The sequence below is a fragment of the Chelon labrosus genome, assembly GCF_963514085.1.
Source record: "Chelon labrosus genome assembly, chromosome: 6".
NCBI lineage: Eukaryota > Metazoa > Chordata > Actinopteri > Mugiliformes > Mugilidae > Chelon > Chelon labrosus.
Genome location: NC_140342.1, coordinates 14,525,009 through 14,543,671, shown reverse-complemented (window position 1 = coordinate 14,543,671; position 18,663 = coordinate 14,525,009). Strand labels below are relative to the sequence as shown.

Genomic DNA, 18,663 nt, shown 5'->3' with positions numbered 1-18,663 from the left:
GTTGGCAGTCACAGAGATCTAGCCACACTCTTTTTAGCACACTATAATGTTATAATGCTGCTTTCCCGGCTCCCAAATAAACTCGGCATTACCGCGTATTAAAGTCAGACAACCCACAAGGCCCCGCATGTGTCCATCCTCCTGTAAGCGTGGACTATATTTAGCCATGCAGGATCTTCGCTCAGCTCAGTCTGTCTAAAAACAGAGATAGAAAAGCCCACACCCATTGTCTGAAAGCGCCTACAGGGAGCCAAAGATGCAACACGTGCAGAGAGAGAGAGTTTTTCAATATTCTATCTGAAGTCTTCTCCAGAACTAGTCAAAACCCTTCACGTGTACGGGTTCCAAGCCTCCACCTGCACTTCTTGAATCTGATTTTACATCCTTCTGATCTCTAATCCAGACACAGCATTCCTCTCTTTCCTCACGGTGGATAATTGAGCGTGAGGTGCAGTTTTATGGGCCGTTGGCCAAACTCTTGTCAGGGACATGGGTCATGATAGAAGCATAGTCTCCGGCCTGAGGGGCGTGACTCTGGCTCCTGGCAACAATCCAGCGGCAGCACATTATTCACATGATTGGTGCTAGCTGAGGTGATGAAGCTCAAACTGAAAACATTATCACAAAACACCTTCGGAGTACTTGGGAATGAAACAGCTCATGTCAAACAACTTGTAGCATTTGTAAAAGCAAAGAAAACCGGAGCATTGACAAATGGCATGGTGCAAAAACACTGCAAACATCCACTTTCACAGCAGTGAAGGTGCTTTGCTACAGCATACAAGTAGTATAACTCATTTTGCAGCAGCAGCACGACGGCCAAGGAAAACATAAACTTTCCTCCCCCTCCCCATATTTAACATTCAGGTGCAATATCTTCCTGTCAACGCACAGCTATCATTATTCACAGAGCAGGTAACAGCTGTTCAAGCAAGGAAAGGTGCAATGATCTCACCTGCCCAAGGTCCAGGGTGACGTTCACCTCATTGTAGCCTATTCCCTTGGAGAGCGGAGGACTCTGCCACCACCGCTCTGTCCCATCGATGGCGTTGGTCACCGGGTGGGCTTTGCTTGGGTCATTGGAGTTGCAGAAGTCACAAAACTGACCCTAAAATGTCGTCAGATATTGGGTTTTTAAAAGCACACGCAGACATCCCAATGGCTGCAGCAAACATCAGGACAGTCGTTTATGATTTGATTCAATTTGCCATTATGACAGTCGTGATAAAGGCAAATTGCTTATCTGCTGCAAGAATGAAAAGCAGTGCAACAAGAAGTCTTGACTATATGCAAAGGCATATTTTTGTCAAACTGTGCTTTTTACTGTAAACACTGTGTGCCCTTCAGGAAAGAAAATCCTGGGGGGATAAGAACACTGTTGAAAGGGTATTTCCTTTACAAAACGTCGTACTCAACTACAATGGTGTAAAATTGTTTCTGGCAGCTGTACAAGCTGGTCAGGGCGGGCAGAATTTTCAGGGTCCCCCGGGGGGGGGGTTGGCTCTAAACTCTCCTGTAAGTAGCATTTACAAATGGGACACAGCCATCTTCATCAAAAACACAAAAACAACAACTTTGTGTCGACTTTCTGACAGTAATTAAATTCTAAACATAACTTCATGTTCATTATATGTAACCTATTACAAATGCATTACATGGCAGCGCTTCTGCGGTGGTGCTGTCCCTTTTCACGCACGGATTGTTTTGTTTTCGTACCTGTATATTTTGAGTAAGGAGTCCAGTAGTTGGTCCTCCGACAAGCTTGCAATATAAATCATTCCTCGGTGTGCCAGTCTCATCCTGTCCGCAGGTTGCTGTGGCAGAAATACTAGATCCCTCAGCGAGGTTAAAGTACGGTGGATTCAAACTGAAACCTGTTAAGTCATTAACAGTTTCTTGTCCGTCTGCGTCCCTGAAAAGTGTTATCCAAAAGGTAAATAATACAGCGAGGAGATGAGCTCCCCTCATCCCGCTCGCCATGTTCCACATTAGAGATCCTCGTAGATGCTGTGAGCAACCCGCAGCGTGCAGGTCTTGTCATCTGTGGATCCCCATGAAACGCGCTAATGGGCTGCGAGTTACGCGCGAAGCTCTTCTTCCAGTAGGACTGCGCGTCCACTAATGTCAGACAAAGTTTCAAACTGCTACTCCGCTGGTGGTGAAGGTGTGCTCTCCTCCTTGCGCGGCATGTCCCCACACTAAACGCGGACAGCTTCCCGTGTTCCGAACCAATCTGTGCGCCACACTGGGAGCTATCAGGTGTCAGGCTGTCGACGGTCTGCTCGACGCTAATCCCCTGAGTGAGGCTAAAGGTCTGCCATCACAGGAGCTCGTCTCTCTTTTCTTCTTTAGTTCACGCCCGCGCGCGCGCGCGCGCGTGTGTGTGTGTGTGGGCTCCATTGCTCCATAATTTTATTGTTTTATTCTTGTAATTCAACAGTAATCATACAGCAAGATATTTCTTTTATAATGCGCCATTTAAAAACAGATTACTCAAGTCACTGTGAGAAATAATTTGATATTCCCAAGGCTTGATCATCAGAATAGGGAGCACATATAGAGCAAATATAAACTGAAACGATTAAATTATTTATTAAAATGAAAACATGAAAACTGGCTAAGAAGCACGTTTGCATATTTTATAATGGATTCTTATATAAATGCATAGGATATTCTTAATATGATGTTGTTTTAACTTAATAGGTTAGAAATTAAAGTGTCAGATGAGCCTCAAACTTCAGAAGGGAGTCCACAATTTACTGATCCCTTTACAGTACTCTTGGGGCGCCCTCTAGTGGTGCGCACAGTCATCACACGTGAGTCATTGGTTAAAAGGGGATTTTTGTCTCGCGCAGTCGCACAGGTTTGTATGTCACTGAAACAAGAGCGTCCCATACTGACTGAAAACAACTGAAACCCTTCCTGTATTGCTTTTTACGCCTCCTGCACTTTGCCACATCCAACTATTCCCAATGAAAGCGAATATGAAAAACAGCTGTTTTTATTCGGAGGTTTAAATCTGCCATTCAGCAACTTGTGTTGTATGTGTAACTTGCACGACAACAATTAAGCACCGTGACTCATTGGCAGGAGAGTCCAAGCATCGCTGCCATTCCTTAGACTGGGCAGACCGCTTTCTTGTGTCACTGCCGAGGGAGTGAAAGCAAACAGGAACTCACTGCTGGGTAAACGAAACACGGCTGACTGGGATCAGGAGCTGAATCTGTCGTGTCTTAAACCAAGCAGGACTCCGCATGGATCCGACCAATCTACAGGTAAGGATGAGTGGTAACTTTGTTCAAGACTGGAGTCTACAAGTTTGTTTAGGAAGTGGAGCGTAAGGTCTGCGGAACAAACGGACCAAGTGTTTTCACGGTCGGCAGTCTGACCGGTTTCTTTTTGACATACACATGCTAAAACAAAGTCTTTCTGCTCTTAATTAAGTTCATTTCCGTGTTTAATCTGTCGCAAATAAGCAGTTATTAATCTGTTATTAATCTCGGATGCAAGTATACTTTGTGAGTGTGCACTATAACAGCTGTCTGAACTCCATCACTGACCAAAAATAGTGAATCGCATGACGTCCACAGATTCAAAGGCAATCTGTGAAATGTTGTTGTATCTTAACGTGATACACTGAGTGGTTTCCTCTGTTGTGTCTGGGCTGCTGGGAGAGCGTGTGGCTTCTAGATCAGGTGGACTGTATGTGTAGCCTCTTCTAATATTAAAAACTTATTGTCCACATAGTTTAACACAGATGTGAGATTCAGTCTACTCAGGCGGATATTATACTGTACACTCGTGCTTTATTTATAACACAAAATCACAATTAAAAACAAGAAACGTTTTCAACGATGACACGATTACTTCCCCTCAACTAGCTCGTAGTTCAAAAGGTCAAAACACTCTTAAAACTTAACAAAATGTCAGTACAATTAAAGAAAGGTGTTGAGAGGATAACTTAGTTTTGACAGAATATTAAGACTTGTCACTTCATTAGGTACACTGGTTAAAATGAAATAATGCATTCTAATATAACAGTCCTGCTCCAAGTCGCTCTTCATGACTGTTTTTGTTGAAACTGTGTTAGTAAGGTGGTAATTCAACTGTACGATCGTTTTGGAGGATGTGGTGCTGTTAAATTGGATTGAATTAAACACTAAAGTGTGTCTGTTATACAGCCTAGCTCAGTGACAAAAATGGTGTGGTCAGAATAATAGAAATGTGTGTCGGTACAACACAATACAATTCAGTAGTGCTAGAAACCACAGTCTCCAACATGAAAACACAGTTGAATCAACAGCTCTCTCTGTTGTTTTAAACAAATGCTGAATATCGTATCCCTCCTTAACTTCTCAACTGATCAAATGATAATTTCAGCACTAGCTCTTCTTTTTTCACTATCTACTTGTGTCACATCTGTGGTTAAGACTTCAGACTGTAAAACAACAACAATGTAGCCTACTCCTCTTCTGGCTGAAGCCGATTGCAGTTACTGTTGATGCTATGAACTGAGTTGAAGGCTCACACACAAACTGTCAAAATGACTTCCGCAGAAATGTAGAAATACAAGGTATGATAGTATCTGCCCTATTAACTATTTTCCCTCCCATGTCAGAAAGCTATTTCTGTAGCACAGAAGGCCTCGCAGCAGGACCAGGATGGAAACTATGAGGAGGCCATCGTCTCCTACCAACATGCCGTCAAGTACTTCCTGCACATTTTGAAACGTGCGTAACTACGGTTGTAAACATAAGGAAACTGATGTCATGCTTACATCATCTGAGATATTAGACCCTTTACAGGCCATTCATGGTTTTCTGTTTCTGTGAGTAGTTGATGGGCCTATTTTTTCTACAAAGTAAAACGTTTAATGGATGCTGTTTGGGTGTGTATGTGGAAATTTCCACTTTTATTAAATATCTGTCTCAAGAAGACACAAGAGTAGGAAAAGCACAAATGTCAACATTAATGATGCCACTCTATGCCACCGTGACCCAGAACTGAAACAGAAGCAGCTTTGCCAATATTAATGTTTACTATTTACACTTGTGCATTTCCTAAGATGGCATGTGATGACAAAACATCTGTGCTGCCTATACTATTGGCTAAATAATTACTTTGTCTTCCATTAGGTGAACCCCAGGGTAAAGATGGCAACCAGAAGATCAGAGATCAATGCAAACTGTACCTGGACAGAGTGGAAGAACTACAGAAGTATCTAGAGAATAAAGAGGTTCTTACAGAAATTACATACATAACATTTGTTTAACAGATGTTGACATGCTTTAAATGTCTCTAAAAATCAGAATAATGTAGGTGAGCTTTAGTATGAGCACTACTTTACCAAATAATCAAAACTCAATTTAAGACTTTATTGAAGGCTCTGGCGAATGACCGCTAATTCGTGTTAGAATGTGTCACGCTACAGTGCAGTGATTAATAGTTCATTCATAGTTCATTCATTGACTGTATTTAAAGAGGTGAGGGGTAGGGAGAACCCACAAACCACAAATACCACATAACAAGTTATAGAAGCTGTAAATACATTTGAAAAATAGATAAGTAGCAGAACAAAAACAAAACTGACACTCTGGTGGAAAATGTAGGCCTAACTGATGCTCAGTCTTCGCTTCATAGCTCTAAAATACACTTTAATCAGTTTATAGTAATAAACGCAGTGCTGCTGGTTATTTCCTGACACCGCTGACTGTATTGAGGCTACGTCTTGACGTCACCACATTCCGTGCACGCGAGTATCGACTTTTCAATGCGGAAGTTCCCTCCTCGGTCAGACTCGGGAGCGATCTAAGAAACGAAAACAAGCCGAACAAAATCCTCAATTATCGCGCTAACAGTCCACGAAATCGGCCGAATTCTTAAGCAGAGTGTTTAAAAGTTGTTTACTCACGGCTGTGTTACATTCGTTTTGATTACCGGACAAGCGACGAGCCCTTATGGCTGCCAACAATAATTTACAGGTAAGTTGAGGACCAACCCAAGAGCTGGCTAAAACAGTAAAATTAGCTCAAAAAGTTATTTACACGTTGAATTAAAGCGATTAAAGTATCCTAATTGTTAACAACCAAAATGCCTGGCCTAGTTTTTAGTGGCTATACGGAGTATAAATGCGTCCAACTGTCTAAAACAGCGTAACTTTAACGTTAGCCGCTAACTAGCATAATTAGCTTTGCTAGCTAACAAGGCAGGAATTTGGCAGTGAAGTTGTAAACACTATAAAGACCACAAATAAAAGACATTGTGGCCTAAAGTATAATTACGTTTAAGCTTAATGTTTTCCTATGCAATTGCGGGAGTAGTCGTCTAACATTAGCTTAGCGTGGGCTTCCACTGACCAACAACATCATGATGTTAACGTTGCTAGCTAGCTGGTTTTATTTGGCCTCTAAAAGATGTACACTTTAAAATAGAAAAAAAAAAGAGTTGCATTTGCTTTGAATTTAAAAAGTGTGTTGTACCTACTCTTTATATTTACGGTAAAAAATAAGGAAGTGAAAGACTTGACTTTCTAAGTTTCAGGCACTCCTCCCATGTTGTTAGTGGTGTAACAACACAGGGCAAGTGTAAATCAGATCTTTACGCTTTGTAGATCATGCTAAGTGTGTATATAAAGGTAGGTTTGCTGGGACTGATGTAATAAGTTAAGTGTTTTGACTTGTATTCAAACTGAATTTATAGCTTTCTGTGCATACGTATTTTTTTATTTTTTATTTTTTTAACTTGAGGCTTGTTTTGATTGGCTGACAAGTGTCGTGGTGCACTTTTAATGCAAAGACACTGTCATTGTCAGGTCCTACAAATGTCAATTCACCTAACATTGTCCTTTGTCTTTGTTATTTTAGAAAGCCATTGATCTTGCCAGCAAGGCGGCTCAGGAGGATAAAGCTCAGAACTATGAAGAGGCACTGCGCTTGTACCAAGCTGCTGTTCAGTACTTCCTTCATGTGGTAAAATGTAAGGCATAAGAAAGCACATTGCTTTTACACATGTTCAAGTTTTTTCATCACTACTGACAGCCACATTGTGAAAGACAGTTATTAATCTTTCTTGACGTGGCTGTAGATTTTATTGTGTTGTATTGTATTAGGAGGGACTTCATATGACTTGCAAATAGAATGCAGGTCCTTTTGTACACTAAACTATCAAAGCTTCGTAGACCACACAGTGGAGATCTTTTATTTTAGAAGTACCAAGAAGTGGAACCAGTATTTAAGACTGGAACCAGTATTTAAGACTGTATTTTTGTACTGATTCCCAACAGATGAAGCTCAGGGCGACAAAGCAAAACAGAGCATCCGCGCAAAATGTGCGGAATACTTGGACAGAGCTGAGAAGCTGAAAGAGTATCTGAAGAAGAAAGAGAAAGCTCCTCCTGCAAAGCCTGTCAAAGAGTCACAGTCTGATGACAAAGGGTATGTAAATGGGTGGGGCAGTAAACCTCACGTGATGCCATTCAGATATGATTGGAAAAGCAGTTTCCTCTCAATAAATTGACTAAGCAAAATCTTTTTTTCCTTTTCTTTTCTTTCACACATTTCTTTTACTGATATTTATATATTATTTGTTTGTGTCCAGGAATGAAAGTGATGAAGGAGATGATCCAGAGAAAAAGAAGTTCCAAAATCAACTCTCAGGTTTGTAAGCCTTGCATTAGGATGCCTTCTACAGGCTTTGTAGTAATTTTCATTGAAATTAAGTTGCGTTATACTTCATCAAGGTCTTTAATGTTCTGTGTATTTTTCCAGGTGCAATTGTTATGGAGAAGCCAAATATCAAATGGAATGATGTTGCTGGTTTAGAGGGAGCAAAGGAGGCGCTGAAAGAAGCTGTTATTCTTCCAATCAAATTCCCCCACCTTTTCACAGGTATTAAATCGTAGATGGGACCTATGCTTCATTCCTTTCTTTTTTTTCCTTAAAGATGGATGCACACATCCACTCTATGTTGCATGGTACAGTTCTGATGGTGTTTTGGAGACAGCAATATACAATGATTCATGTCTTTACTTGTCTGACAGGGAAGAGGACTCCATGGAGAGGAATCTTGCTCTTCGGGCCTCCAGGTACAGGAAAGTCCTACCTGGCTAAAGCTGTTGCAACAGAGGCAAACAACTCGGTCTTCTTCTCCATCTCTTCATCCGACCTTGTCTCCAAGTGGTTGGGAGAGAGTGAAAAGTGAGTCTTATTAGCAGCAATTCATGGAAAACCATGTGTGTGTAATATACAGAAGCTAGCTGCTGGAGTTGCCATTTAATTTTTCTAAAATCTTCCCTTTCATCTCCCAGGTTGGTGAAGAATCTTTTCAGCCTTGCAAGGGAGAATAAGCCATCTATCATCTTCATTGATGAGATCGACTCCCTTTGTGGCTCAAGAAGCGAGAATGAGAGCGAAGCCGCTCGGCGTATCAAGACAGAGTTCCTGGTTCAGATGCAGGGTAAGTCTCAGGAGTTCCTACAGTTATTTATGATTACAAAACAGTGTGAGAAATTAAGTTGTCTTCACTCTTGGTGTCTAGTCATTTCAAAGTATAAGATATATTTAATTATTTCAGTAATACTCGAGACAACGGCCTATGAAATTGTATTTACATAGCATGGAATAGACACATGCATCACAATAGAAACTTGAGCTGTGCACAAGAAAAAAAACGTTGCTACAGTGGGTGGGTGACTTTAGGATACTTATAGATACTGATTTTGTTTTACAGGTGTTGGGAACGACAATGAGGGAGTGCTGGTCCTCGGGGCAACAAACATCCCATGGACTCTAGACTCTGCCATCAGAAGAAGGTAATTGCCATTCATCATTTAAAGTTGTCATTCTGTTGCCTTTCATCTTTGCTCACTGTGGTCAAATAATGTCATCTCAGATTTGAGAAGAGGATCTACATCCCGCTGCCTGAAGAGCATGCCCGATCCTTCATGTTCAAGCTTCATCTGGGATCCACCCCTACCAGTCTCACCGAGTCTGACTTTGTCACTCTGGGCAAGAAGACAGATGGATACTCAGGAGCAGATGTCAGCATTATTGTCAGAGACGCTCTAATGCAGCCTGTTCGAAAAGTCCAGTCAGCAACCCACTTCAAACGGGTATGTTTTTAAAAAATATATCTGTCTGTGTTTAATTCTTTGTTATAACTGACTTATTGACACTTTTGGTCCCATCTCTTTTAAAATAAGGTACGAGGTCCATCAAGAGACGACCCCAATGTAATTGTAGATGACCTCTTGACTCCTTGCTCGCCTGGGGATCCCAGCGCAATTGAAATGACATGGATGGAGGTTCCTGGGGAGAAGCTTATGGAGCCTGTAGTGTGCATGGTAAGAGTACAAAAACACTGTTTTGTTTTTCACACATTTTATATCAATACAAGAACATAATATTTATTTATCCTCTCTCTTTTTAGGCTGACATGCTGAGGTCTCTGTCCAACACAAAGCCAACAGTGAACGAACAAGATCTGGAGAAACTGAAAAAATTCACAGAAGACTTTGGACAGGAAGGCTAGGTCGGATAATTGATCCAGGTCAAACCAAAGCAAAGGAATTGTGATTGTGTGTCTTTACTGTCCGTGTCCCTTTTGTTCTCTGTCTCATCCTAACCATTCACTAGGCCTTGTGGATTATCTAAGTGGGCAAGTTTACTGCTCTGGTTTGCCAATCTGATAACCACAGAAAGGGTAGAAGACCTGGTTTTATTAGATATTCACTATTGTCCAAAGAAGATTAAAGAGTTCCCACACTGATTAAAGAATCAACGCTATTTAGGCAGTTTCGACGGTTGTTTGACTCATGCACTAAAGGTATTGAGCAGAATCAAGCATGATTCGAGAAACTAACGGCAGACATATAAAACAACTATAGCAAGTAAGTCAGAAATAATTTATTTTAAGGAAAGACCTGCTCTTGTATTGAAATAGTACATCTCACTCTATTTTTTATCATAAAAAAAAACAAAAAAACAAGCATTTTATAGTGTACTTTAAAGAATGTATTAATCTTGAGCAGGGCGAAACAGAGCATGAGTTCATAGAATTGATTTTGATGAAATATGTCATTGTCTCCAGGTTGTGGACATTGTAGAATTTTGAGATGAAGATTATCAGGACGAGAGCTCCATTCAGCCCGGTGGCCATTTTGGATTGTTGATCTAGTTTCCAAACAAATGACAACCGAAATGTGTTTACTCATTTGTCATTTGAATGAAAAACAGCTGTCAGGGCGGATCACCTGTGGTGCCGGACCAGCATTATGTTAACATTTCTACAGTAGCTTTGTCACTCATTGTTTTTTCACATCTTAGTGTACATAGTTTCCATCGCCATCAACAGGCTTCATTGATTATGCTAAAAACATACTGCAAAAAATCAAGACTAAGCCTTATATGAAAAAGTCACATTGCAAATTTTGACAGGACTGAAGTGTTGAAGCTGGACACTGATGGCTCAGGTGGAGGGATGGTCATCTTGTATATTTTACAACTTAGGAATGCATCTCCAAGCGTCAAGTGGCAGTGTGCAACATGTGCCTTCTAGAGAAGCTGCAAGGTTTTTTTTGTTTTTTTTAATTGGATTATTTCTAAAATGAGTCATACTGGTATTATATCATGTGCATTGTCACTACAACTAAGAAATGTATAGCACTTGTACATTTCATGTAAACTCCTTTAGAGATTGTATACAACTGTACTCTGTGCAAACTGTCTGTTGTGAGTTTCTGATGGGGATCATCTCTCTTTATACTGTAAATGTCTATACATATATAAAGCCAACTCTTAGGCCTTTTCTTTGTGAAGAGGTAACCCATGCATAAAATTTACCTTTTTTTTTCATTTTCCACAGTGTAAATAAAAGTTAAAGCTGCGTTAAAAAAAAACAATGAACGGCATATTATTGACTTCATTTTAAAATAGGCTAGTCCTTTTAGGTCGTCTGTTTAGTCACCATGGCCTACCTGGTAGCTTCTTGTGTGGGTGTTCAGCATAGGTGTGGAGAGGACTCAATCGAATACGACGAATGATGTGGTGCCGCACTGCATTGTGGGAGTTGTTGTTCATTTCAAGCAGCGCCTTGAAAATTCCAGAGGAACACTTTGCGTTAGAGAACTACAAGTCCCACGTGCGACCGTTAGGCGTCCGCTCCCAGTGCACAGTTCGATTTGTTTTGGTTCATACAGGCTGTGCTTTGTCACGGGATGCTAAGGTCCGCCGCGGCACTTTAACCCGGGAGTTACACACTCTTGACCCGCTGCCAAACGCCCGGAACAACTCCTCCTCCGAGCTCGGCGTTTCGCCACCTCCTCTCAGGGACGCCGCCTGCCCCGCAGCTCTGTTATCGGACCCCAGAAGCTGGCCTGCTAGTTAGCAAACAAGCTAACGATTGCTAGATTTCACCCATGTCCTCTGAAGAAGGGTTCAGTTCAACGATCACAGATTGGCTTTTCATCAATTCCTGGTGGCTCCTTCTCCCGTTCATCATGCTCCTCGTGGTGGCCGCGTTCATTGTTGCCTTTGTGCTGCTTTTATACATGATATCGCCCCTCATTAGCCCCAAGCCTCTGAAACTGAACGGGGCCCACGTCGTGGTAAGTGCACCACAGTGTTGCTTCGCTACGTAGGATGGTAACGGTAGCTAACGTCTAGTCATGACTGTCGCTTCAGAGCTAGCTTTAAGCTAAGATGCTGCTTTAAAATGACATTATCTGGGCGTGCTAGCAGGAATGTTTACAGTCAATAAACATAACTTTAATTAAAAAAAATATAATAATGTAGGTGTCAGTTCAGAAGACAGACACGCCCACACTATGAGCTAACATAACACCTTAAAGCTACTAAGTAAGCTACCAGTTTATAAGTTAAACTTGGATAAAAACCTAATGCACTTAAATAAAACACATGTTGTCTATCCATGATGTATATCCTGCTCTGAGGGAGGTGTTATTGAACTTGGTTAATGATCAACTGTACAGCTATGTCACAGAGGTTAGCCTGAATATTAGAAATTCACAGATGTTGGTAAGGCAGTGGCAGAAAATCATCTTTAACTGTATTTGCGTTGCATTGTATTTTGGAAACGGATAAAATCTTCTGTGAGCTGCATCATCGGCCGCCCCACATGTGATTAATGATATCTTGTGTCCGCTTAATCTTTCAGGTGACGGGAGGCTCAAGTGGAATTGGGAAGTACATTGCGATTGAATGCTACAGGCAAGGCGCATTCATCACGCTGGTGGCACGAGATGAGGTCAGCATCTTTGTCTCGAACCTAGTCACAGCCCGTTTGTTGCTGTAGCCGACTCATTTTGATGTCAAACACCGTGATACTGTAAAGGTGAAGTTGTTCCGTTGTGTCAGGAGGAAGGTTTACTTTCCGCTCATGTGCAAAGCGTCCTTTATTTTGTGTTAAAACAGTTTACCAGCATGTGAGCGTTAACGTTTGACGTGCGTTCATTTAGTGCTGAAGGTGAACCGATGACATGTCGTGGTGACGTATGTAATGTCTTTGTGACAGATTAAACATGAGTTTTTTTCCATTAGGATAAACTGCTCCAGGCAAAGAAAGAGGTGGAGAAATTTGCTATCAATGACAAACAGGTACGGGTTTAGTATTAATTTCAGAGATAGTTCCAAAGCACCTGTTAAGACCCTGCATGTCTTCATGCAAATTAAGATCTTAATTTCTTTACTTAGGTGGTGCTCTGCATATCGGTGGATGTTTCCAGTGACTACAGTCAGGTGGAAAATGTGATAAAACAGGTAATGGTATCTTTGCCACGATGCGACGTATAGGATTCCTGTCATAAATTATTGCTGAATCACTGAAGCGGCTTTTTCTTGCGTGCAGGCTCAAGAGAAGCTGGGACCTGTCGATATGCTCGTGAACTGTGCTGGAACATCCTTCTCTGGAAAGTTTGAGGAAGTGGAGGTGGAACGTTTTAAAGTAAGTACATGCTTCCACTGTGTTGTTTGCACTCAGAAGACAATAAGCCGCTTTGGACGGTACTAATAAACGGTTTATATAGTTGTTATATATAGTTATTATGCGGTTATATTACAAGATCAACATGATACATTTGCACCAAGACTAGAGATGAGCTGTTGTGAAATATTCTTATGCATTAAATGTTTGATTGGTGTCTGTCTTAAGCCGGAAACATCATCACACACTCGGAGAGAAACACGCCAGATATTCTTATAATCTGAAACATTCACACAGTACATGATTTGAGGATATTGTTATCAAGCCAGATTAGGGAGCACTGAATGCACCACTCCATGTTATCTTAAAGGGGAACTACTGTTTTTTACAACCTGGACCTTATTTCTGGCATAAAATACGATCGTCTACTCACCCATATAACTTTTGTGTCATTTGCACTCGTTCAGGAGATAATTAGATCAGCGTATATCCATATAGACGCAGCCTCTAAATAACGCATTATCTGCCACGAAACTTGTTCATTTCGCCGATCTTTTGTTATGATAAGCTAGTTTTTTGCAACATGGCTGAATATTTTTCCGACTCTGAGGTTGTGGACGAACCATAGCAGTAGCAAATTACAGGTAAACAAGCCGACCGTTGCGGGTGTGCGCGGTGCTCAGAGATGACATCATCCAGGTCAGAAGACATCATGGATGTCCCTGGATGATGATAACAGGTAACTCCAGACTCAACGGGGAATAGCACTAGTGTATCATGACAAAATATTGGTGAAATGAATGGGTTTCGCAGCAGATAATGTGTTATTTAGAGGCTGTGTCTCGGTGCCCTGTCACTCCCGCTATATGGATATACGCAGATCTAATTATCTCATAAACGAGTGCAAATGACGCAAAAGTTATATGAGTGAGTAAATGAATGTATTTTATGCTAGAAATAAGGTCCACGTTGTAAAAAAACAGTAGTTCCCCTTTAAGGGGGAGTCCTCATCTCTGGAGATTTTACCTCTCAGTTTTATTATCTGTCAGCAGTAGTATGCTAGTTAACTCACCTCCCTGTTGTCCTCGTAGACATGTCTGATCATAGTCTACCCGATGAGTCTGCGTGTGGTTCGGGAGATTTAAGAGTGGATCTGGAAACCTCTCACATTACGAGATGTCCATGGCACCTAGAATAGCCCGGAGCCGATTTCTCCTGCAGTCTGAGCACAGCTTCGGCGTGACACTTTGTTACAGTTGCATTTATTTTAAGAAGCTAACTACATCCCCCCTAAAAGGAGACTCGGTGAAATGTCTGTAGCTCCAATAATGCAGCTGCCCCGTTCTAATCCGTGTGAACTTCGACCTATTTAACAGAAACTGATGGAAGTGAACTACCTGGGCAGCGTTTACCCAACACGAGCCGTCATAACCACCATGAAGGAGCGAAGAATGGGCCGCATCATGTTTGTGTCGTCCCAGGCGGGGCAGATCGGCCTGTTCGGATACACTGCCTACTCCCCGTCTAAATTCGCGCTGCGTGGGTTGGCGGAGTCGCTGCAGATGGAGGTTCGTTTTTTTCCCCTTGTCACGCTGAAATTCGCTAAGCTTTCCAAAGAACAGAGCCAAAACAGGCATATTCAAAATGCATGTGACTGGAATAATTTAGCGCATATGTTTTTTTTCTCGCTTTTGCTGGTGAGGGATGATGAGGGGGTGTTAGTGGTGTTAATATTGTAATAAGGATCCCCAGTCCACCAATAGGGGGCATAAGGAGCCTCTAGTTGTGTATCATCAAATAGCTAAGAGATGTCTTATTGTGAGCTTTCCTTCTGCAGATAAAGCCATATAATATCTATGTGACAGTGGCATACCCCCCTGACACTGACACTCCAGGACTGGCTGAAGAAAACAAGACAAAGGTAAAAATGTATATAACACAATACAGAGACATGTTTCTTTCCCAAAGGTACGGTAATGTTCCTTTGAGTAGGTGGTTTATTTATTTATGGAAATTTTCTTGGAGGCATAGTTCCTTTTGTTTTGGCAGTGGAGAATAGACCATTGCTCTAGTACTTACAGCCCTATGCCTTTGTTCTTTCCTCCCTCAGCCCCTGGAGACCAAATTAATCTCTGAAACGTCTGGAGTTTGTCAACCGGACCAAGTGGCCAAAGTCGTTGTCAGGGATGCAGTGGTACGCGGGATCTGGGTCTAATTTTAGAATTGTGTTGTACGCTTCCATGTTTTGTGATTTCAACTGCCTCTTTCTCTTCTCTTTCCTCTTACAGCAGGGGAACTTCAACAGCTCCGTTGGTCCTGATGGCTACATGCTATCAGCCCTCACCTGTGGCATGTCGCCTGTCACCTCCATCACGGAGGGTCTCCAGCAGGTAAACATGACGCCATGGCACCGTGAAAAAGCTGCGCTCTCCTCCAGGCTGAGGTTGATAATAAACGTCTTCCTTCCAGATCGTCACCATGGGGTTGTTTCGGACCATCGCCCTCTTCTACCTGGGGAGCTTTGACAGCATCGTGCGCCGCTGCATGATTCAGAGGGAGCAGTCGAAAGCAGCCAACAAGAGGGAGTGACGGCAGCCTTACCTCCTTCGCAACCCGATGCCCCTCCTTCTCCCCGCAGCCCACCATCCAGTCCCTTCCTCCAGCTGTACAAGTGCACAACCGTAGGTGGGGGGGAAAAAGGCCAAGTCAAGTGCATTTCTGATATCAGCTTAAGATGGGAATTGAAGAAAGTGGCAGATGTTTACTTGTTGCTTGTCCCGTGACCCCTTCATAGACTTTGTAGCCATTTCAGTTTTTTTCCCCTGTCCTCTCAGAGCATTCCAGTGACTTCAGCTTTACGTGTCAGCCTGCTCCTTTTTGAAGGAGCAGCTTTACTTTAGGGAACTGAGGACAGAGTAAACATCCCGCAGTCTCGTTTTAAAGTACGAACGCCGCTGACTTTACAGATATCAGGCCCTCCCCTGCCTCAATTTGCACAATTTCAATTCCTCTCAGAGAGGAAAAGCAAGAGATAGCCTGTCTGACCGGTTGTGCCAAATACGGCTTGAAAATCTTTCCCACCTGGGGCTACAGTAGAGTGAAAAACAGAATGATAGCTCTCACCTGTTTGTCATACTGTTGCATGTTTCAAAAAAACGCCACCGTGTAAGAATTTGACAGTTTTCACTACATAAGCCAGTTCGTCTCCACCTTTTTTGTACCGCGAGCCTTTGCGGGCAAAGCAGCTCCGTTTTTTTTTTTTTTGGACTGAATAACCTCTGTGTTTGAAACCGGTCATGACCCTCAGCGTTGTGTTTATGGTGTGGGATGTTTTGTTTTTGTGTGAACTAAGCCGAGACGTGATACAACAGTACTCTTCAGAGATATCGGAGAAAGAGAGTGAGAGAGAGGAAACGACATTTCCACAAAATGATAATATTCAAAAAGAAAATTTACATGCAGTGTTGGTAGAAAAAGACTTGTGGTGTTTGTGTGTGTGTGTGCGAGCGCGTGTGTGTGTGTTTGCTGTGACTGAGCCGACCCCCTGGGAGAGAAAAGCCATTCAATTTTTTGACCGTCTCTGGAATAAAGATGCCAAATTATTTTCTCATCATTCCAGCCGATTTCATTAAGAAAAGCAAAAGCAGGTACCGTTGGTTGAAGCCACGAAGTCGTACGATTTAGGGAAAACGACCACCACGCATGGTTTCACCACGGGAGCGTATCATTTTACATGCATTTTCTGTGTGTCGGTGCACGTGTTCAGCCGCCCCCCAGTTGAGATCCTAGCAGGATCTGTAATCTGTCGGGTTTCTGGAAGTCAGGGCAAGGGCAAGGCTCGCTGGTTCGAGTCTGCGTAGGTCAGGGCGCTGAAGATAAAGGCCGAAATAGCAGAGGGACCAACGTGGAAGCATGACCCTCTTATTTTGACCTCCTGTCATGCATAGCCGGGACTTTGCAGCTCCCTAGGTGACAATATCGATTCCCTCCAGATGTCTGTCGAGCCTTGGGGAAAAAAATAATAAAAATCTCTTATTTACCACCTTCTTGTTGTTTTGCATACGTTTGTAGGAAAAACTACAGTGTTGACTCTTTGCAAGTCTTCCTTAGGTCCATCACAGTCGGGGAGAATGTACTTAAACACAGAGCGTACAAGCCAGGAGATAGGGATTTTCAAACGCACCAATATTTGAATGCCAAAATGTGTCGAGACAATTTCTGTAGATGCAGTGCATTTATTTTCGCACTGCGTTTATTTCAGCGTCGCTGCTCCGTCGAGCTTCGGGTTAGTGTGTAGGGACTAAGAGGGCGAGTGTGGGGACCCATTCTAAGCCTTAAGACGGGACTACTGATGAAGCATACACTATAAGAATGGACCTGTCCACGTGTGGTTTACCAGATCATTTAATATGACGTTTTATTGTAAAATACCAACATTTTTTTTTTTGTGTGTGTGCGTGTATTTGTTCAATTTTTAGTCTTTGTATGACAAAAGAAGCCTTACTGAAAAGCCAAGATATGAACGTGAGAATGGATGACTCGTGTTTGACGATGTTCTCATTTGATATTGGTTAAAGGCCCACTGTCCTGCACTCAAGAGCTTTTCATAATCCCACATTTATTGCTTTCAGATGTTCTCTTTTACCTTGAGGTAGCAACGATTAGCTGATAGAACATGTAGCTCATCTAAACAGTTTTGTTTCAACTAACACCTTTTAAGCTATGCAAGTGAAGCCTATGCTTACGATATGTTTTAACAGTTAAGTTACGTCGGGCTAGTTCCTCCTGTTTAACAATGTCACCGTCAGATGCTAGCTGAGTTCAAAAGAAGCGAAAGTCATACTGCACTCTTTTGTTTTATTATTCCTTTTTTCTCCCCTCTTTGCTTTTTTTTTCTGCCAAAAAACTTAACACCTTCACCTTGTGTGCCATTGAAAGAAAATGTGAGAAGTGGAACGTTTCTTTGTCTTATTTTCTTACGTGATAAACTAAATAAATACCTGTGAAGAAAAGACTAAAGTTCAAAGTTTCAGTCCTTTAGCTGTGTGTGTTTGTGATGTCCTCTTGTCTCGCAGGGAACTCGCATCATGATTTTTCACAGCCGTTCTCCTCCTGCCACGCTTTAAATAGAGCCGCACACCGTCTTAAATCTGAGTTGAGGGAAAGCGAACGCAGAAAAAGGAAAAAGTGTGTTGCGCCTCTCTCAAATTTTACATTGCACAGATTGGGGATCTTAAATATTCTGTTTGAGGAGATGAGATTTTACTCTTCAGTGAGGGAACTTTCCACATCAGCGGCTCCTTTTTAGACTCGCAGAACACAGGAACTTTAGATGCTTTGTCCTGTCAGAGACTCTATGAGACAACATGTGAGATAGGAGAGGAGACTAGAGAGGAATCAAAGAGCACAGGGTGCATCAATTTTGTACTGCGAGGTTGGATCTTCATCCACAAGGGGGTGGCTGGACCACATCAAAGCAAGCAGCCTCTCAGCGGGACTGGGTGGGCCTGTGCTCCTTATGAATGATCATCTAAGAGCTTTTCTGGCACTTGTGTCAGTACGCAACTAAATAAAGACTGTATCTGTTTATATTTTTCCGCCTCGAAACGTGCATTAAACGCGCAGTCGCTCGATCGTGATCTTTTAATGGTTGCGGTCTTCGTGTGCGCCTTGAGTCTCTGAGCTCAGCCAAAGAATTACTTTCCTTGGCTGACGTCAGGAATACCT

General features: G+C 42.3%; 3 protein-coding genes across 5 annotated transcripts in view; 2 read left to right on the top strand and 1 right to left on the bottom strand.

Moving 5' to 3' along the window:
- The window catches only part of LOC311489260 (laminin subunit alpha-3-like), a 51,511-nt gene extending 49,191 nt beyond the window's left edge, over positions 1-2,320 (bottom strand). The window contains exons 1-2 of one of the 2 annotated variants that reach the window (XM_084546257.1): positions 1,717-2,320; positions 956-1,108 (exon numbers count right to left, since the gene is read on the bottom strand). In XM_084546257.1, coding sequence (XP_084402383.1) covers positions 956-1,108; positions 1,717-1,989 — 426 coding nt within the window. In that variant the 5' untranslated portion in view covers positions 1,990-2,320. The remainder of the gene's footprint in view (positions 1-955; positions 1,109-1,716) is intronic. The other variant, XM_084546258.1, reaches the window with a different exon arrangement.
- Positions 2,321-2,767: 447 nt separating this feature from the next.
- On the top strand, positions 2,768-10,885 carry vps4b (vacuolar protein sorting 4 homolog B). 2 transcript variants are annotated; one of them, XM_084546533.1, is made up of 13 exons: positions 2,768-3,275; positions 4,619-4,730; positions 5,136-5,236; positions 6,864-6,975; positions 7,283-7,433; positions 7,597-7,655; positions 7,767-7,886; positions 8,039-8,195; positions 8,306-8,454; positions 8,728-8,809; positions 8,890-9,109; positions 9,200-9,340; positions 9,427-10,885. In XM_084546533.1, the coding sequence occupies exons 1-13, from the start codon at positions 3,255-3,257 to the stop codon at positions 9,526-9,528; spliced, it is 1,527 nt and encodes a 508-aa protein (XP_084402659.1). In that variant the 5' UTR covers positions 2,768-3,254; the 3' UTR covers positions 9,529-10,885. The 2 variants fall into 2 exon arrangements, with proteins under 2 accessions (XP_084402659.1, XP_084402660.1); XM_084546534.1 differs by lacking the exons at positions 2,768-3,275; positions 4,619-4,730; positions 5,136-5,236 and adding an exon at positions 5,259-5,981 and having other exon boundaries at positions 9,427-10,881.
- Positions 10,886-10,958: 73 nt separating this feature from the next.
- On the top strand, positions 10,959-18,020 carry kdsr (3-ketodihydrosphingosine reductase). Its single transcript, XM_084546535.1, has 10 exons — positions 10,959-11,602; positions 12,172-12,261; positions 12,555-12,611; positions 12,708-12,773; positions 12,862-12,957; positions 14,313-14,504; positions 14,774-14,857; positions 15,047-15,130; positions 15,225-15,326; positions 15,406-18,020. Exons 1-10 carry the CDS (start codon positions 11,414-11,416, stop codon positions 15,523-15,525), a joined length of 1,080 nt encoding a protein of 359 aa, XP_084402661.1. The 5' UTR covers positions 10,959-11,413; the 3' UTR covers positions 15,526-18,020.
- Positions 18,021-18,663: the final 643 nt, after the last annotated feature.

What these genes read in the sequence shown, in the direction of transcription:
- vps4b (XM_084546533.1), top strand. Translation starts at nt 3,255, where the DNA reads ATGGATCCGACCAATCTACAG. An exon ending in CTTCCTGCACATTTTGAAAC is followed by an intron (nt 4,731 to 5,135) that starts GTGCGTAACTAC and finishes GTCTTCCATTAG; the next exon opens with GTGAACCCCAGGGTAAAGAT. An exon ending in ATTCCCCCACCTTTTCACAG is followed by an intron (nt 7,887 to 8,038) that starts GTATTAAATCGT and finishes CTTGTCTGACAG; the next exon opens with GGAAGAGGACTCCATGGAGA.
- kdsr (XM_084546535.1), top strand. Translation starts at nt 11,414, where the DNA reads ATGTCCTCTGAAGAAGGGTTCAGTTCAACGATCACAGATTGGCTTTTC. An exon ending in TGGAAAATGTGATAAAACAG is followed by an intron (nt 12,774 to 12,861) that starts GTAATGGTATCT and finishes TCTTGCGTGCAG; the next exon opens with GCTCAAGAGAAGCTGGGACC. An exon ending in TCGTTGTCAGGGATGCAGTG is followed by an intron (nt 15,131 to 15,224) that starts GTACGCGGGATC and finishes TTCCTCTTACAG; the next exon opens with CAGGGGAACTTCAACAGCTC.